Genomic DNA, 20387 nt, shown 5'->3' on the forward strand with positions numbered 1-20387 from the left:
TATTGAAATTGCAACTGCATTGCTAGTTTACTGTGTAATATATACAGTATATAGTACTTGTAAATGAGACACTTGAGTGTTGGAAAAGGACTGGACAGCGCAGTTCAGTGTTGAATGTTATAAATAAAAATGTTTTTTTAAAAATAAAAACAATTAAGGTATATAAACTCATTGAAAACACATAAAAGTACCGAAAATTGGTAGCATTGAGTACCGCCAGTATCGATTTCTTGATATCCTGATTTGATACCATATCAATTCAAATGTAAAAAGTACCGATCCTGAACTTAAAGTACACCATTTTTTTCTATATTCCATATTTTGTAAAAATATTTTTTTCACTTTTTGTCAGCAAGTCCATAAACGCATCAGCTATAGTTTAGAACCGACTTTTCGTCAAAATCCTTTTAATCTGACTAAATATTTCATCTTAACTTGAACATTCCACAATCCTTTTGTTCAGAAAACACCAGTGGGGGCTCATCAGTGCTTGCTCAAGGGGAAGGAGAATGTTCTTAGAAGATTGAAAGAAGTATAAAGTGGACAGTAAAAGCAGGGTTTTATGCGCTGTGTCTGATACAACTCTGTTGGATTTTTTAGAACCTGAAATGGCGTCACAGCTCGATACACTAGAGGTTACTTCTGTGCACGCCGCCTACAGACAGATCAGATATTTATACCTGCTGCTGATAGATATTTATCACCTCTTTTAGATTGGAGGGAGTATTAACACAACTATTCCAGTCCAGTGGTTCTGTTTTGAGTCAGGATATATGTTGCAGATGTCAGCCAGCGTAAGAGCACATGCATGCCATTTGAGCAAATCTAGTTAAATGTGGACATCGTGAGGTCGCGTCAGCTGACGGATGTGCCATTGCCCGTAAAAGATGCGATTTTAGTTGTATTTTGCATCAGCGGCCTTTTGCAGAGCGGGGGTCTTTACCAGCTGAGCGGAATGGTGAAATTCCGATTTTAAAGGAAACGGTGGAATTATGTTCACGTGCTTGTGTTTGCTCAGGTTCCTGCCTTGTGCGCTCTGTGTCTGGGGCACATTGCAGGATTGAGGAGTGAAATACTTTCACGATTTTGGATGACCGCAGAAGGTGAGGTCGTGACAACCTCTGTTTCAGGAGAAGGCGAGCTCTTGTTTAGTTACGCTTGTCCACTGGAAGAAGACATCAGGCTTTAATTAACATTCTTGTTTATTTTGTAGTAAAATCTAAAGCAATGAGATCCACATGTGCCCTGAATCTGTCTTGGCTAGGCAGCCATTGTCATAAAAGACAACTTTCAGATGCATCATAGCAAGAAGATGTTTTTGCAATCTCCTCAGTGACAACAAAAGCTGAAATTTTACATTGTTTATTGTCACAAGATACGTGTTCTTATAGAAAAGGGTTTCTGACATTTATTTCCCTACTCCTCTCTCTCTCTGCAGCCCCATGAGTTTGACGAGTGTCGTTTTGACATCAGTGTCAACGACAGCGTTTGGTACCTCCGAGCAGAAGACCCTGAGCACAGACTCCAGTGGATCGAGTCCATTGAGTTGCACAAGGTTAGTAAAAGGGAGCACCCTGATTACTCTCTGCTTTTCTTCAAAGGTGACAGTTGATGATTTCATTCTACAGTTTTGAAACATTTCCTTGTAGTATAGATAGATACTATGTATTGGATATGCTTTAGTGTAAATATTGCTCCACGGTCATTATTTGGAGCTGTTTTTCAAGTCTGTCTGCAAGTTGTCTGTTGTTGAGGAGTTTTCCAATTGCCAATTAAAAACACAAAACAGGTACCAACAGGTAAGAAGAGTTGGTTTTGCATTAAGGACGCACCATTATATTGGCAGACAAAATTTTTGACCGATAGTAGGCAATTATGACAATTAATAATAATAATAATAAAAAAATCAACCGATAAAATGTGTCGCTAATAAAAAAATATAAAGGAGTCACCAGCACAGGCTTTCTTTACTGTCTCAGAAGCAGACATTTGTGTGCTGCACAAATTCCACTGGGATGGAAAAAGAAGATTTTCACAACAAATCTGATAAGTCACCTTAAAATTCACCATTGAGAATTTTTTTATGAAAGCAGTAGTTAAGTTGCCTCTGCTGTAAGCTGAGACATGGCGTTAATAGCGGTGACCACAGCAAATGTAAAGCCACAGGGCTGATGAGAAAGCAAATGTTTGATAGGAAAGACCTTAGGGGGAAAGAACTTGACAACAAAATGAGTAGTCATTTATGTTTAACTTCATGGTGTATCTGGAGACACAGGTAACTGTTAATTACCTTTTCTGATTTCCTAGTAGGGAAGAAATGCATTTTACTATATGAACCATGATTTCTTTATGTTCTGTAGTTGAATGTAGCCTTTCTAGGGGCAGGCACTTTTTTTGCACTATTTTATGTCTGCCATGGAAAAATATTGATGTATTTATTTAATTTTTGTCAATTAACAAGACGTGTTACTCCACCTGTTTTGGTGTTGTTGCATAATCTAATTAGCTTAGTTTCATTGGCTTATTTATACAAAACCCGTTTCCGTATTAGTTGGGAAATTGTGTTAGATGTAAATATAAACGGAATACAATGATTTGCAAATAATGTTCAACCCATATTCAGTTGAATATGCTACAAAAACAACATATTTGATGTTCAAACTTTTTTTTTCAAATAATGATTAACTTTAGAATTTGATGCCAGCAACACGGGACAAAGAAGTTAGGAAAGGTGGCAATAAATACTAATAAAGTTGAGGAATGCTCATCAAACACTTATATGGAACATCCCACAGATGTGCAGGCTAATTGAGAACAGGTGGGTGCTATTTTGGGGTATAAAAGCAGCTTTCATGAAATGCTAAGTAATTCCCAAACAAGGATGGGGCGAGGGTCACCACTTTGTAAGCAAATTGTCGAACAGTTTCAGAACAACATTTCTCAACGAGCTATTGCAAGGAATTTAGGGATTTTACCATCTACGGTCCGTAAAAATCATCAAAGGTTCAGAGAATCTGGCGATATTACTGCACGTAAGCAATGATATTACTGACCTTTGATCCCTCAGGCGGTACTGCATCAAAAACCGACATCAGTGTGTAAAGGATATCACCACATGGGCTCAGGAACACCTCATAAAACCACTGTCAGTAACTACAGTTGGTCACTACATCTGTAAGTGCAAGTTAACTCTACTCTACAAAGCAAAGCCCGTTTATCAACAACACCCAGAAACGCAGCCAGCTTCGCTGGGCCAGAGCTCGTCTAAGATGGACTGATGCAAAGTGGAAAAGTGTTCTGTGGTCTGACAAGTCCACGTTTCAGATTATATTTGAAAACTGTGGGCGTGGTGTCCCCAGGAACAAAGAGGAAAATAACCATCCGGATTGTTATAGGCGCAAAGTTCAAAAGCCAGCATCTGTGATGGTATGGGGGTGTATTAGTGCCAAAGGCATGGGTAACTTACACATCTGTGAAGGCACCATTAATTCTGAAAGGTACATACAGGTTTTGGAGCAACATATGTTGTCATCCAAGTAACGTTATCATGGACGCCCCTGTTTATTTCCGCAAAACAATGCCAAGCCATGTGTTACAACAGCGTGGCTTTGTAAAAAAGAGTGTGGGTACTTTCCTGGCCCGCCTGCAGTCAAGACCTGTCTCCCATTGAAAATGTGCGGCGCATTATGAAGCGTAAAATACAACAGCGGAGACCCCGGACTGTTGAACGACTGAAGCTTTACATAAAAAAGAATGAGAAAGAATTCCACTTTCAAAGCTTCAAAAATTATTTTCCTCAGTTCCCAAACGTTTATTGAGTGTTGTTAAAAGAAAAGGTGATGTAACACAGTGGTGAACATGCCCTTTCCCAACTACTTTGGCACATGTTGTAGCCATGAAATTCTAAATTAATTATTATTTGCAAAAAAAAACTAAGTTTATGAGTTTGAACATCAAATATCTTGTCTTTGTAGTGCATTCAATTGAATATGGGTTGAAAAGGATTTGCAAATCATTGTATTCCGTTCATATTTACATCTAACACAATTTCCAAACTCATATGGAAACGGGGTTTGTATATGCTATGTTGGACAGATTGTTTTTTGGTGTTTTTTATGAAATCATATTCAGAACGTTTGAATTGCATGTAAATATCAATATATTCCATCTTGTTTCTGCACTACGTATTGCATCGGTCAGAATTACAATAGTAAGATTATTTTTACTCATATAATTAATTAAATGAAGAATCATCAGTTGGCATTATACTATTCCCTACAATTAGGTTTGTATATTTTTGGTAGAGGGTATACATTTAGGGCATATATGGGTGAACTGTTAAATGAATTTCTACTTACAAAATCTTGTGTATATATGGTTATTGTTATCCCTGGTTACAGTTCAAATCCCCATTATTGTGCATCCCAATTTTGCATAATAGGGTACTTTTAAGGTCTAAATATATATATACTGTATATATATATCCACCAAGCGGTGACGTCACGACGTAGTTAGTTACCAAACCCAGCGAAATGAGGCATCCAAAACTGCAAAGACGAAGACGAAACTCATCATAGGTCTCCTTTAAATCTGTCATGTTGGTTGTAAATAGTGTAATTTGTCAGAGCAGATGCAAAATACAATATACTGTTTTTGTAAAATACAGTATACTGTTTTTGTCTCTGATTTTCCTGTGTTCTTTTGTGTTCTGCCCAACCCTAGCAAATTACTACCATCATTATTTGTCAACCGTTGGTTGCAATAATGCCCAGCTAATGCAATTAATACCACAGAGCCATTTTTTGAACTAGCTTAACAGCATCTCAGTAACTTTGATAAGAAGCAGAGGAGATATTCTCCTGTCATAATGAGTCATCTCCCAAGAGCATCACAAATATGATATTGAATCTATGTTGTACTTGCATTATTCATATTTTTTCTTATTATTCATGACCAAGCTTGGCTGTACTAATTCATTGAGCTGGGTGTGGCAGAGCAATGACACACATCAACAAATGCTTTTTTATGTCTCTCATTTCCCCCTGGGAATGTTAGGAATGAATGTGTGCAAGGTGGGGGTATCCCCAGTCATGAGAATCTATGCAGCTGCTCATTCTGCAGTGATAGCTTGTAGTTATTAAAAGTCTTCCCACGTTAATGTTGTGTATATATGCTGTAGATTGTGTGAAAAGTTTTGTTCACTTTAATCTGTGTTGAATTTAGTGATTCAGGGGGAAACATTGTTAGACAATTTGAATTGATCTTTGTAAATAATAGTTAACTATGAAGATATTTGATTTATTATTGTTGTATGGTGGCTTACTTAACTTGTATGAAATGATAGCCAGCTTTGCAGGTTATATTAAAAAAAATGGTGCTGAGGCAGAGGTTCATGCGGGTGTTTCGTCCTGCCAGCTGAGTGTGAGTGGCCGCAGGTCTTTGGTCCATTAGCGGCAGTATGAGAGTTTTTAAGGGTTATGTTTGGACTGTGCCCTGCAGTAACCTCAGCACGCTAATGGAATATTACCTGCAGGGCTGCTGATAGGTGAGCCTGTCTCTACTGCCCCCAGCTGGGCAAAAAAAGACCTGCATCATGATTCACGTTGCTATTCAACACAGTCATCCATTCTCATGATTAGTGCTGTCAGGTGATTTATTTCTTTAATCAGATGACACACACATTTGAATTTGGATTAATTGTGATATATCCCAAGGTATTACTTGCTTGCTTAAATTAGGCCTTGTTCACACTGCAGGTCAATTCCGATTTTTTTGCACATATGCGACCTGTATTGGATTTTTTCATATCAGTGTGAACGGTACAATTCCAATTTTTGTCATATCTGACCTAGGTACCTTTGGTATGTATCTGACCAGAACTTCATCAAACAGCGATTCGCCAAAATAGACTGTTACAAAGTAAATAGTTGACGGAGCAGAAAACTGGTGAAAACATTGTTGTAAGAACTCGCGTAAAAGTTCCACGACTCCTGTCTCCGACTACTTGCCCACATACATGCTCTTCAAGCAGACATTGAAGCAAAATATCTCGTAAAACTCCGAACCCCAAAATACGTATCTTTCTTCCTTATCTCCTCTCCTACGCACAATATTTCCATACAGAAAATGTTGGCTTTGATTGCACAAAATCCTTGAAATTGCCACAAATGTGTCAGGACTGAGACTACAGAGGAGGCCATGTTTACTTCTGCAAACACTGCAGTGCATGCGACATGACGTCATGTTAGCATGCGGGTCAGATTGCATTCACATTAACCTAACCCTCTTACCCTAACCCTAAATGGCATATTTTTGTGATGTGAACGGTCACTGAAATTATTGGATTTCACAAAAAAATTCAGACTGGAAATCCAACTTTGCAGTCTGAATGCCAGCCTTTGACAAACGAAAGAAAAGACCCCAATATTTGGACACAAATGCAATTTTACTGTCAGAATGTACTCCAGGAACATTTTTTAAAATCTTTTATTTGAATGTCAACAGTTTAATCTAAAGTATAGTCAGGGTGTATATTTGAAATTTGCTACTAACGACTACAGTATGTTTATGAAGTAGTGTAATAATGTACAGGATTTACCTTGGCGAGCAGACTTCTACGGTATACCCTTCCAGTTGCTTCTTTGTCAAACACACAATCAGCAGCTTTTCCATATTTTAATGGGTAAAGTCTGTCGTTTAGATATTATTTTAACATTCTTGGATGGCATTCAGTATGACGCAGACGAGAAGTGATACGATTGAGTGCTTCGTATTGTTTTCAATGATTTCTTTCCCTAAAGGTGTCTTATTATGTTCTGTATTTGGGATCCCCCTATATCCTAGATATTTGGAGGAACAGCGGAGATATTTAAACAACAATCTTGCCTTCTTCCAAACTTACTCCAAACGAGCCTTTTGGAATTTGAGACTTAAGTGATGCATTTTCCCTTAGTTAAGATCAGTGGATATTTATATTTATGGTAGAATTTTACCTAAAGAGCTTTGCTCAGGTTTGCCGTTTTTATTACATAGTCTGTAAAAACTAAATCTATGCAACATTTTGGCTAAAGCACCACCATGCCATGTTAGGGAGACTATAAAGAAGTGTTTTTTAACGTAAGAAAAAACATCATAATATGAGGTCTTTAATTCAAAGAATATCTGTCACAATTGTTACTGACAGTTTGGTTATCTTTATCTTTGGGTTTTCCTTTGTGTTTGTGTTTATTTCCTGTCAGCGCCCTTCATTTAGTTCCACTTCCTGCATGTCTCCCTGAGCGCTTGTTCCTCTCACCTGTCCCTGATTGGCAGCCTGGCACATCTGGTTGCAGTTGCCAATCAGGCTGCTATTTATGCCTCCCTCGCCCTCCAGTCAGGGCTCGATGACTGTTTCCTGGTTCCTATTTTCATGCATGTGCACTTACGAGTTGCACTATTTCCTTTTTGACATTAAAGTCATGCTTTCCTGCGCTACGCTTGCCATCTCTGCATCTTGGGGTTCAAGACCGACAGCACCAGACAATATCATCCTTTTCTTCCAGACTCTCCTTCACACTCGCTTTCCTTGTCACGGTTGTTGGAAAAACAAAGTAATGTCGATGTCTCGCGAAAAGCTAATGCTATCACGTAAGACGGGATGTTTTGGTTGAGTTTAATGTATTTTTATTTCCCTGTGAAATTTTCCAGGCCAACTAATGGCGAGGATGCTTGTAACTCAATTTTTTGCTTGCAAGTTAACTTATCTCAAATCACCAAGTTGAAGTACCATTAATGTACAGGCATGTGTGTACAGGCACACAAGCCAAAATGAAGTGGTTTGGTGTTAAACAAAAGACTTGAAAAGCCAGGTTGACCTTATAAGTGGGAGTGTTTGTGTTGGTTGTGTGAAAAGTTGCTCTAAATGTAGCGACTTCAAGTGCGGTCCTCAATGATTAATGCATTTTTCACAGCAACCGCAATCAAGAGGGACACACAAAACTCTCCATCGCACCAGCAAGACTGTTCCATTTTGTCGTGTTCTTAGGGGTGGAAGAGTAGTACATTTTTTTATGCGACCTCCATGCAATTTGTCATCACTGCTTCAGGCTTTTTGCTTTTGCTTTATTCTTAAATGAATAATCCCAACAAGCACGGACAAAAAAAGTGAAACAAGTAAAGCAGAAGAATCTTGGAAATGTTTCCCTTTCATACCTCCCCCTCTTGTCTCTCTCTCTAAATCTGCTACAGTTTACTGTAGGCTGCGTCCATCGCCCACCCGTGTGATACATTTTATTACCCAAACAGCACCAGACGGCTCTGATCTCTCTCTGTATTGCATACATGCTTGCAAATGGAATCCCTCCCCGGCTCGCGCTCATGCACTCGCACGCTCACTGGGTCAGCGATGGAGGCTGCGCATAAAGACGGGCGGGATGAAATGGTTTCACATATCCGGGTGTGTGGTCTTGTGTGGTAGATGTGCGCGGGCTGAAAGCTGGGCTGCTTCACTCTTCTGAGGAATTCTCCATTTCATCTTTCTATGTCTCCTGCTGCTGCTCCAAACCAGTGGATGTTTTTTCCTCCCTTTTTTTTCTGCTATCTTGATGCTCTCTCTCCTTAACAAGCTCCACTGAGTCTCTACTGCTGTTCTCCTCCGCCTCCTCCTCTAGCTGCTTTTGTGCCAGTGAGGTGTGTCCGGGGAAACTGGAGTACTGGACTTGAGCGTCTGAACTGTCAGAACACACTGTGGTGTTTGGGGGTAGGAACGCCTGGGCCATGTTAGGGCCAGCACACCACCGGGGCTGCAGCAGTGTCCTGCTCTGCTTTGGCTGTTGGAATGGTCGAATGGTGGGCTCATTTCATGCTGGCATGCTGCCTGATAACACACATCATAGTACTCTTGTGCCAATTTTCCGCATGTCTTGTTCGCCCTTATTCCTAAAGTTATCAATATCAGTACATGCATGTTTAAAATGTCAGCGATACTCGCTCTGGAACTATTCTTGAAGATCAATTTGTCTTGAATTTGACTTTTGCATGCAATGACTACTGCAAGAATGAATTATTGCACCTTTAAAGGTACATTAACTCAAGGGTTTTCTAGGCCCGTCCATCCATCCATCCATTTTCTACCGCTTATTCCCTTTCGGATCGCGGGGGGCGCCGGTGCTTATCTCAGCTACAATCGGGCAGAAGGCGTGGTACACCCTGGACAAGTCGCCACTTCATCGCAGGGCCAACACAGAGAGAGAGACAACATTCACATTCACACACTAGGGCCATTTTTTAGTCTCACCAATCAACCTATCCCCAGGTGCATGTCTTTGGAGGTGGGAGGAAGCCGGAGTACCCGGAGGGGACGCACGCATTCACGGGGAGGACATGCAAACTCTACACAGAAAGATCCCAAGCCCGGGATTGAACCCAGGACTACTCAGGACCTTTGTATTTTGAGGCAGACGCACTAACCCCTCTGCCACCGTGAAGCTGTTTTTCTAGACCAAGGACCCATAAATTGATGGAAAGAAGGCAAAGGACTCCCTACTTATAAATCTTGTATGCAATTATGATTGCATTTTACATTAAAGTAGTCCCTAAAGTTACCTTGTTATTGTGCGATAATAATGAAATTCCAAACAGTATTGTGCTGTTTATGCTAACTGGCAAGTAGTGTGCAAATCGATAGCTGGAGGGCTAGCGATTTGATGCACCAATGCTACTAAATGGGGGGGAAGGGAGGCACGGGAAAAAGTTAGGTGCAATATGGAATGTCTTTAATATCAAAAAAGTAATTAACACTCAAGCAACGTACGCATGCATGTGCATTCCTACATATAAAAACACAAAGCCATCATAAGGCCTATTGCAATCCTCAATTCAGCACAGGCAACAGCTGTAAAGTTTGTAGCACTGTTGTTAACACTAAGAAGGCCCGGGCGATATGGACCAAAACTATACAATTATAGTTGGGCTCAATATCGATATAGGCTATACAGTATATTGCGATAATTTTTCTGTAAAGTGAGGTTGGACAAAGTTAAACCCAAACAAGTGTTGAGTTGTTTTATTGAAACCATTTTTTTTTTAAATGTTGGTTTAATGTGTAGATGCACATAAAAAAAATTAAAAGATGTCATATAAGGTTTGAATGTACTGAAACGTGCAAACCTGATAGCACATGCAGAGCTGATCTACTAAATGTGTGCAAAGTGGATTGCATCCATTACGTGAGCAGAATAATGTGTGCAATTTGTTTCGCTTCTCTGTCTTCATTAATATGCAAAATATATTCTGATCATGAAAACGGCCCCAATAAGGGAGGAAAAGATGCAAATATTATCTAGCACACGCAATGGGGATAATCAACATGCATCACCGTTTTGGGAGTGCTATGTTTCATTTTATTTAGCACGTTTCAGAAGGATTTACTCTCTGGCAGTTCAACACATGGCTGCAAAATCAGTGTTTGTGCTGCATAGACAGACGACGGACGGATGAGAATCGTCCGTCCTACGTGTGTGTCAACATTTAGGACCGTACAAATGAAAAAGATTAGACATATCGTCAATTCAGCTACATGATTGTATAATTTTAGAGCGGCTAGAAGACTTAATGGGCTGATTAAAACAAATTCAATTGATACGCTTTGGTGTCCCTAAATATTTTATTAAGGATGTTTGCTTTTTTCACAAAGAATATAATTAAAATATTTCTTATATGGAAAACAACTACCTGCACATTGAGCGGCGTAAGTGTAGCCTCCCCACATGCAACTTCAGCAGAAACAAAATGGTGTCAATATAGATGCACTGCACAACTGCTTCTGAAATGCCCATAAAAAGTGGTAGCTGCCTCCTGCTTTTTTTAAAACATAGCAAAACGCCACAGCATGTATAGCCAATGCAAAATCCTCATTTCAATGAGGCATTCTGCAGTACCTTACTACACAGTCTTAGTAAAATCATACGCAAGACTCCCACTTATAGTACATGCTGATTTCCACATGGTGTTTGGATTTTACTTTGTAAATTAATAAATTAGGTTTTAAGACATTTCATTCGTGTTTGAGCTACAGCCCTGCCACTCTTTGTGCATGGAGGAGGGGAGACACACACAGGATGATCAGTGACGCTTCCGCATCAATCACTTGTCCCATTTGGTTATGGTTTAAGTTTATTTTGAACATGCTATACAGTTGGGCAAACATTTTACTCTAGTTTGATCAACTTTGGATGGATACATTTTTGGAACAAAATGCAAGTTAAAGGGTTAAAAATTTGTATTTGACGTGTGCTCCTTTTTCTCTTTTTTTAATACTCTCATGACTTAGTTGCAAATGCGAGTAAATTGCTCTCATTGTACAGCCTTGAACTGGCAACTAGCGTGCTAATCGCTAGCTGGCAACTAACGCATTAATCACTAGCTGGCAAGTAGGGCGCCAATTGCTAGCTGGCAGTTAGAGCACCAATTGCTACCTGACAACTAAAGCACTAATCTTTAGCTGGCAACTACAGCGCTAGTCGCTAGCAGAAACCTACTACACCTATGGCTGGATGACAACTAGAGCGCCGATTGGTAGATGGCTAATCAATAGCTGAAAATCGCTAAAGGACAGTCTTATTCTCCTATACTACACTGCCACACTTCCATTACAGTTTGGGTATGACTACTTATGCCACACTTCCATTACAGTTTGGGTATGAGCATTAGAAAATCAAAAGGGTCAAAACAGCATTAGTGACATACTTCCAAAAATAAATAAATAAATGGGAAACACTGAATTTTTTTAACGATAGCAAGCTATAAGAAAACGTGTTGTACAGTATTCAATACGAACAATACTGAAAAAAGAAGGTATCAATGTATTTTTTGCATGTTGGTATCAACTTGGTATTAAAGTATCGAATTTTTGACAACCGTAGTCACTTTATATCCATACAAGATGCAGACATTGCATTGATTCCATTCCTGAGTTTGTACAACCTAAAGTAATGCACCATGTTGTTGTGTACACTTCAAAGTCCACTGTTAAAGTGTATGAGTAGATCTTATGACTTTGTGTTCTCTGACTAGGAACCCAAACTGGTTGATAACTCTATACACAAATTCAGACTTTAAAGCTCAATAGTACCTGTGAAGCCTGGCTCAAAAACATATATGTATAGGACATAATTTCTGCATCTCCGATCCCTTTTAAAGGTTTCTTGTTTTTCCCCAGTTAGGGTCTTGTAAGTTTTCCCTTGTGGGTTAAGTTTGGGGGATGCCGTTGTGAGTTGGAGTTTGAGGCCCTTTGAGGCACTCGTGATTAGGTGCTACAAAAATACAATTTTATTGATTGATTGAAGAATTACATGCTGCGGTGCCAACTGCTCTGTAGTGATCCCTTTTCTTCATTCCCTCAGCCTCCTGTTGAATAAAATGTTTCATTTCCATGGCCAACAGCCAAATTCAAGGAAGTAGGAATGGAGATCCTCAACTATTAGCACTGTTTTTTTCTGAGTAATACGTTCGTGGAAGCCCGTGCTAATTATTTGTACATTGTATTTCAAAACCTTGTAGTAGATTACAGCTGGGCCGAGCTGGTACTGTACAGGGGAAAAGGGGTAATGGTTACCTTTGAGTCCAATTATTAGATTTATGGGTACACAGAATCGGTACCTTTTTATTTAGAATCAATCTTTTGTTTCAGCAATTTGCAGGGCATGTTTTAGATAATCAGGGGTAGTTTCCCTTATAACTGTCCAAATCAATGATATTGACTGGAATTAAAAACAAAAATGCACAACCACTGTGAGATGAACTCAAAACTTAAAATAGTTTTTGCTGCTTGACCAGCAATATGTGCAAATAAGTGAAAAGATCACTATGGCAACAAACCAGTAAAAAACATTTAATTTTCTTTGCTGCGTTACTTACTTGCTGTCACTGCACCACAACCAGTGCAACCTTTTCCAGTTGAATTGCATCACGTCTTAGCTTTCTGTATGTTATTGCCCTCAATGAGAGCAAAAATGCAAATGTGGGATGAGTAGGCATCCTTGGCATATTGTCGCATATACGCCACTTTTTTTAACACATTTTTGTATTTTAGCAGAGTTGATGAATTTCAATATTTTTTATGTTTATGTGACTTATTTCCTACTTATGTCTTTTTTTTGTCTTGGATGCTAAGAGGAGGAATGTCGTCATTTAGACAGAGTGGGCTTTATGTCTGGTAGCAGTTGTCTGTTTATCGGTCCCATTGTTTCTCCAGTGTTTGGCTGTGTAGGTGGAGGTTCTGCTCTTTTCCAGCTCAGCATTACTCAGTGCTGCTGACTGCGAGAACTGTTCTACCCCCTCTCTGTCTGCTTTGTGCCAGCTTCAGACTTTGGAAGCACGTCACTTAATGTCTCCAGTATTTTTCCTCTGTCTCTGGTACTCTTCTTTCCCCACTTGTCTTGCTTAATTTTTATTCTGCCTTGCCTCCTTGTTGTCTCTCATTCTGCAGGCGGAGTCCGGGTATGGGTCCGAATCTAGTCTGAGGCGTCATGGTTCCATGTTGTCTCTTACCTCAGCAGCCAGTGCCTTGTCCGCCACGTCTACATCTTCCTTCAAGGTAAGTGCACACTCCTCCGGACAAATGCAGTTAACTATCTGATGTTCTGAATCCTAAAATGGCATTTCTTCCGATTTAGAAGGGTCACAGGCTATGTGAGAAGCTAGCAGAGATGGAGACCTTTCGGGACATTCTTTGCAGACAAGTGGACACGCTGCAGAAATATTTTGACTCCTGTGCTGACGGTGTCTCCAAAGATGAATTTCAGAGGGATCGAGGTAATCTTTCCTATTAAAGGCCTACTGAAACCCACTACTACCCACCACGCAGTCTGATAGTTTATATATCAATGATGAAATATTAACATTGCAACACATGCCAATACGGCCTTTTTAGTTTACTAAATTGTAATTTTAAATTTCCCGGGAGTTTCGTCTTGAAAACGTTGTGTAATGATGACGTGTACGCAAGACGTCACGGGTTTTTAGGAAGTATGAGCGCTACGCACACACACAGCTAAATGTCGTCTGCTTTAACGGCATAATTATACAGTATTTTGGACATCTGTGTTGCTGAATATTTTGCAATTTGTTCAATTAATATTGGAGAAGTCAAAGTAGCAAGATGGAGTTGGGAAGCTTTAGCCTTTAGCCACACAAACACACAGTGATTCCTTGTTTAAAATTCCTGGAGGTGAAACTTTACTATGGGTCAGAGCGCGGTCAAGAGAACATGAAACACGACGGAATGTCAACCAGCAGGTTTCGGTGAGAAAATTGTGGTTAAAAAGTCGCTTCTTACCGGAGAAAAGCTGAGCTTGCCCCGTCCATAGCTGCCTTCGACTCCCCTGAGACACTGCGCGTCAAGACACCCGTGGACGTACACCTCCGACTATCAGGTAATATTTAACTCACTAAAACACTAGCAACACAATAGAAAGATAAGGGATTTCCCAGAATTATCCTACTATAAATGTGTCTAAAAACATCGGAATCCATCCCAATGCAATCGCGTTTAATTTTTTTTTTTATTTATTTTTTTTTTCTGGTCCGTCGCTATCAATATCCTCAAACATGAATCTTTCATCCTCGCTCAAATTAATGGGGAAATTGTCATTTTCTCGGTCTGAATAGCACTTTTTGTCGGAGGCGCCCAGTATAAACAATGTGAATATGTGAGGAGCCACCAACATGTGACGTCATCGTCTGCGACTTCCGGTAGAGGCAGGGCTTTTGTCTTAGCACCGAAAGTTGCAAACTTTATCGTGGATGTTCTCTACTAAATCCATTCAGTAAAAATATGGCAATATCGCGAAATGATCAAGTATGACATAGAATGGACCTGCTATCCCCGTTTAAATAAGAACATCAAATTTCAGTAGACCTTCAATGCACTATACTAATAGGATTGTATTCTCTAACGCAGGGCTATTCAACAAAATTGTTCTAGGGGCCACATATACCGAAAACTAAGGACCGGGGGGTGGGGGGCTTTACTGTCATTCTTATTTTCTTCATGTTTTTGAGGCCTATGTCTTTTGTCTGAGTTACACGTTTCTAGGGAAAAAAGCCCTATTATGCAAAATACAAGTGTCCACTGAAGTGGATGCTGGCCTAAATTGAGGCCCAAAACAGAGTTTTATATTTTGACTCAAACTTCAATCAATCAATCAATGTTTACTTATATAGCCCTAAATCACCAGTGTCTCAAAGGGCTGCACAAACCACAACAGAAACCACTACAACATCCTCGGTAGGCCCACATAAGGGCAAGGAAAACTCACACCCAGTGGGACGTCGGTGACAATTATGATGACCCAGTGGGACGTCTCTGACAATGATGACTATGAGAACTTTGGAGAGGAGGAAAGCAATGGATGTCGAGCGGGTCTAACATGATACTGTGAAAGTTCAATCCATAATGGATCCACACAGTCGCGAGAGTCCAGTCCAAAGCGGATCCAACACAGCAGCGAGAGTCACGTTCACAGCGAAGCCAGCAGGAAACCATCCCAAGCGGAGGCGGATCAGCAGCGCAGAGATGTCCCCAACCGATACACAGGCAAGCAGTACATGGCCACCGGATCGGACCGGACCCCCTCCACAAGGGAGAGTGGGACATAGGAGAAAAAGAAAAGAAACGGCAGATCAACTGGTCTAAAAAGGGAGTCTATTTAAAGGCTAGAGTATACAAATGAGTTTTAAGGTGAGACTTAAATGCTTCTACTGAGGTGGCGTCTCGAACTGTTACCGGGAGGGCATTCCAGAGTACTGGAGCCCGAAATGAAAACGCTCTATAGCCCGCAGACTTTTTTTGGGGCTTTGGGAATCACTAATAAGCCGGAGTCCTTTGAACGCAGATTTCTTGCCGGGACATATGGTACAATACAATCGGCAAGATAGGATGGAGCTAGACCGTGTAGTATTTTATACGTAAGTAGTAAAACCTTAAAGTCACATCTTAAGTGCACAGGATGCCAGTGCAGGTGAGCCAGTACAGGCGTAATGTGATCAAACTTTCTTGTTCTTGTCAAAAGTCTAACAGCCGCATTTTGTACCAACTGTAATTTTTTAATGCTAGAAATGGGGAGACCCGAAAATAATACGTTACAGTAGTCGAGGCGAGACGTAACAAACGCATGGATAATGATCTCAGCGTCTTTAGTGGACAGAATGGAGCGAATTTTAGCGATATTACGGAGATGAAAGAAGGCCGTTTTAGTAACGCTTTTAATGTGTGACTCAAAGGAGAGAGTTGGGTCAGTGATAATACCCAGATTCTTTACCGTGTCACCTTGTTTAATTGTTTGGTTGTCAAATGTTAGAGTTGTATTATTAAAAAGACGTCGGTGTCTAGCAGGACCGATAATCAGCATTTCTGTTTTTTTGGCGTTGAGTTGCAAAAAGTTAGCGGACATCCATTGTTTAATTTCATTAAGACACGCTTCTAACAGACTACAATCCGGCGTGTTGGTCAGCTTTAGGGGCATGTAGAGTTGGGTGTCATCAGCATAACAGTGAAAGCTAACACCGTATTTGCGTATGATGTCACCTAGCGGCAGCATGTAGATGCTGAAGAGTGCAGGGCCAAGGACCGAGCCCTGGGGAACTCCACATGTTACCTTAACGTAGTCCGAGGTCACATTGTTATGGGAGACGCACTGCATCCTATCAGTAAGATAAGAGTTAAACCAAGACAGGGCTAAGTCTGACATACCAATTCGTGTTTTGATACGTTCTAATAACATATGATCGACGGTATCGAAAGCAGCGCTAAGATCGAGGAGCAGCAACATAGATGACGCATCAGAATCCATCGTTAGCAATAGATCATTAGACATTTTTGCGAGGGCTGTCTCCGTAGAGTGATTTGCCCTGAAACCGGATTGAAAGGTTTCACATAGATTGTTAGACGCTAAGTATTCATTTAACTGCTCCGCACCAATTTTTTCGACGATTTTTGAAATAAAGGGAAGGTGAGACACCGGTCGGTAGTTTACCATGAGGTCAGGATCGAGGTTAGGTCTTTTAAGAAGAGGATGAATAACCGCTTTTTTGAATGCTAGGGGAACAGTGCCCGAAGAAAGTGATAAGTTTATAATATTTAGCACTGATGGACCTAATAATACAAAGAGCTCCTTGATCAGTTTCCCAGGAAGAGGGTCAAGTAAACATGTTGTTTGTTTTATTCCATTTACACGTTGTAACAATTCCTCTAATGTTATTTCCTCAAAACGAGAGAAACTATTTTGGAGGGCAGTATCCGCCGTATATACAATCGTATCAGTGTTAATAGAACCCAGTTGTAGCTGGGACGCATTGTCTTTAATCTCCTTTCTAATGACTTCAATTTTCTTACTAAAGAATTGCATAAAGTCATCAGCTGAGTGGGTGGAGCTACTGGAAGGGGTCCCTTGTTGGGTTAGCGATGCTACCGTACTAAACAAAAATTTAGGATCGTTTTTATTACGGTGGATGAGATTTGAGTAATATTTAGCTTTAGCTAAGGTAAGCATGCGTTTATAAGTTATTAAACTATCACTCCATGCTTGATGGTGCACCTCAAGTCTAGTCGTGCGCCATTTGCGTTCCAGCTTTCTACATAATAATTTCTGAGCTTTAGTTTCTTCTGTAAACCACGGGGTATGCTTTTTTGGAGCCTTTTTTTAACTTTAGCGGTGCTATGTTATCAATGGTTTCGCGCAGGGCGTTGTTAAAGTTGTTAGTGAGGTTATCAATAGAGCCCACATACTTTGGGAATGGTGCCATTACCAAGGGCAGTAGGTCAGCAAGAGTTGTCGTTGTGGCCGTATTAATGTTGCGGCTGCTATAGCAGTTATTATTATTATTATTAGTTTAACGAACATGCGTCTGAACCTCGAATTTTATAAGGTAATGATCGGACAATACTTTAGTATACGGGAGTATCGTAACTTTGGAAATGGTGATACCCCTGACAAACACTAGGTCTATCGTATTACCGTTGCGATGCGTGGGTTCATTTATTATTTGTGTAAGATCACAGCTATCAATTATAGTCTGGAGCGCTACGCACGGTGGGTCCGATGGGGTATTCATACGGATATTAAAGTCCCCCATTATGATTATATTATCGGCGTGCGTCACTAGATCAGCAATGAACTCTGAGAATTCATTGATAAAGTCCGAATAGGGCCCTGGGGGGCGGTAGATAACAGCCAGGTGTAGAGGCAGCGGTGTGACAGACCTCATAGTAAGCACCTCAAACAATTTATATTTATTATTTATGTTAGGACTAAGGTTAAAGTTTTCGTTGTATATTAGTGCAACCCCCCCTTCCCCCCTTAAGGGGACGGGCAATATGCGCATGTGTAAAGTTAGGAGGACATGCCTCATTTAGCGCAAAAAAGTTGTTTGGTTTAAGCCAGGTTTCGCTGAGACCGATGACGTTAAGATTGTTGTCTCTGATGATATCATTAATTAACAAAGTTTTGGGAGACAATGATCTTATGTTTAAAAAAACCTATATTATAGGTAGTGGGCTGTTTTAGGGAATTTTTGGTCAAACTATCCGTAGTAGCAATATTAATAATGTTGTGTTTATTATGCCCAGTGCATTTAGTATAATTACGACCATATCTAGGAATTGATACGACGGAAATTTTCCGATTGTTTGTTTGTTGCTTTGATAAACTGAACGCATCATAGTTTGCCACTTCAGTAGAACACATGTCCAACTCTGAAACAATCAAAGCAGAAAAAACTTGTTCTAATTTAACTGACTCCTTACCCAGACCAGTAGTCTCGCATCTTGTACCATATGTCCCGGCAAGAAATCTGCGTTCAAAGGACTCCGGCTTATTAGTGATTCCCAAAGCCCAAAAAAAGTCTGCGGGCTATAGAGCGTTTTAATTTCGGGCTCCAGTACTCTGGAATGCCCTCCCGGTAACAGTTCGAGATGCCACCTCAGTAGAAGCATTTAAGTCTCACCTTAAAACTAATTTGTATACTCTAGCCTTTAAATAGACTCCCTTTTTAGACCAGTTGATCTGCCGTTTCTTTTCTTTTTCTCCTATGTCCCACTCTCCCTTGTGGAGGGGGTCCTGTACGATCCGGTGGCCATGTACTGCTTGCCTGTGTATCGGCTGGGGACATCTCTGCGCTGCTGATTCGCCTCCACTTGGGATGGTTTCCTGCTGGCTCCGCTGTGAACGGGACTCTCACTGCTGTGTTGGATCCGCTTTGGACTGGACTCTCGCGACTGTGTTGGATCCATTATGGATTGAACTTTCACAGTATCATGTTAGACCCGCTCGACATCCATTGCTTACCTCCTCTCCAAGGTTCTCATAGTCATCATTGTCACCGACGTCCCACTGGGTCATTATTGTCACCGATGTCCCACTGGGTGTGAGTTTTCCTTGCCCTTATGTGGGCCTACCGAGGATGTCGTAGTGGTGTGTGCAGCCCTTTGAGACACTAGTGATTTAGGGCTATATAAGTAAACATTGATTGATTCATTGATCTTCCATTTAAATCCGTCTTCAGGATGGAGGGAAGTGGTGTTCTGTGGGGATTAATGCCTTCTGCTTTGTTTTTAGCCCCGCTCGGCATCCGCGTTTCCGATCACACCGCTGGCGTCTGCTCCCTAGACGGCCCCCGCTGCCACTATACTCCCCTGCTTCACAGGCCGCTGGATGTAGCCGCCGAAGTATTCCCATGCTAGTTAGCTAATTAGATACATATTTTGGATCTAATTCAGAGTTATTTTGAAGGCATAAAACCATATTTAACATGATGAAAAGTAGGGCTGCACGATTGTGACAAAAAAACCAATTGGGATTTTTTTTTTTTTCTTGCGATAGCAATTCGATTTGCGATTTTATTTGTTATACATAAAATTGCATAAAACTGCATATTCCTATCTAAAGGTTCCTCACATAAGAACAACAAGCTTTCAAAAATATTTGACTTTATGTAGACAGACAGTTTTTGTCAACATCACGCTCTTTAAATAAATATTTGATTAAAACTACACAGTGATTATAATAAAATGTAATTCTAATATGTAATAATTAAGGTAACCATACAAAAGGATATCAACTTTTATTTCTGATTACTGTAGAATTGTTTACCATTGTACTGTAACTGGAAGTTAAATAACTTTTTTTACCCTAAATAAGTAAACAAAAAAATGTACTCATTTCTGTAAGCAAAAATTTTACCTAAATAGATCTTAAACATCTTAAAGTGCTTTTTTTCTCCCCAGATGGAAAAATTAGGTTGGATGTTGTCTTTTTTGTATTACGCTTATGTGACCATGACAGCATTTTTGCTCATTCGTTCGTCTGATTTAAGTTAAACAGAACATTTGGCTGTATAATCTTTTTCCTCCT

The 20387-nt window shown here is 40.3% G+C and overlaps 1 protein-coding gene across 4 annotated transcripts in view; it reads left to right on the forward strand.

Moving 5' to 3' along the window:
• The window catches only part of LOC133556431 (ceramide transfer protein-like), a 55530-nt gene that overhangs the window by 8624 nt on the left and 26519 nt on the right, over window positions 1–20387 (forward strand). For 3 of the 4 annotated variants that reach the window (XM_061906343.1, XM_061906342.1, XM_061906344.1), the window contains exons 3-5: window positions 1439–1555; window positions 13466–13573; window positions 13653–13791. In XM_061906343.1, the coding sequence (XP_061762327.1) occupies window positions 1439–1555; window positions 13466–13573; window positions 13653–13791 (364 nt within the window). Of the gene's footprint in view, window positions 1–1438; window positions 1556–8739; window positions 8827–13465; window positions 13574–13652; window positions 13792–20387 lie in introns of those variants that run through there. The other variant, XM_061906345.1, reaches the window with a different exon arrangement.

Source organism: Nerophis ophidion, linkage group LG07, assembly GCF_033978795.1.
Source record: "Nerophis ophidion isolate RoL-2023_Sa linkage group LG07, RoL_Noph_v1.0, whole genome shotgun sequence".
NCBI lineage: Eukaryota > Metazoa > Chordata > Actinopteri > Syngnathiformes > Syngnathidae > Nerophis > Nerophis ophidion.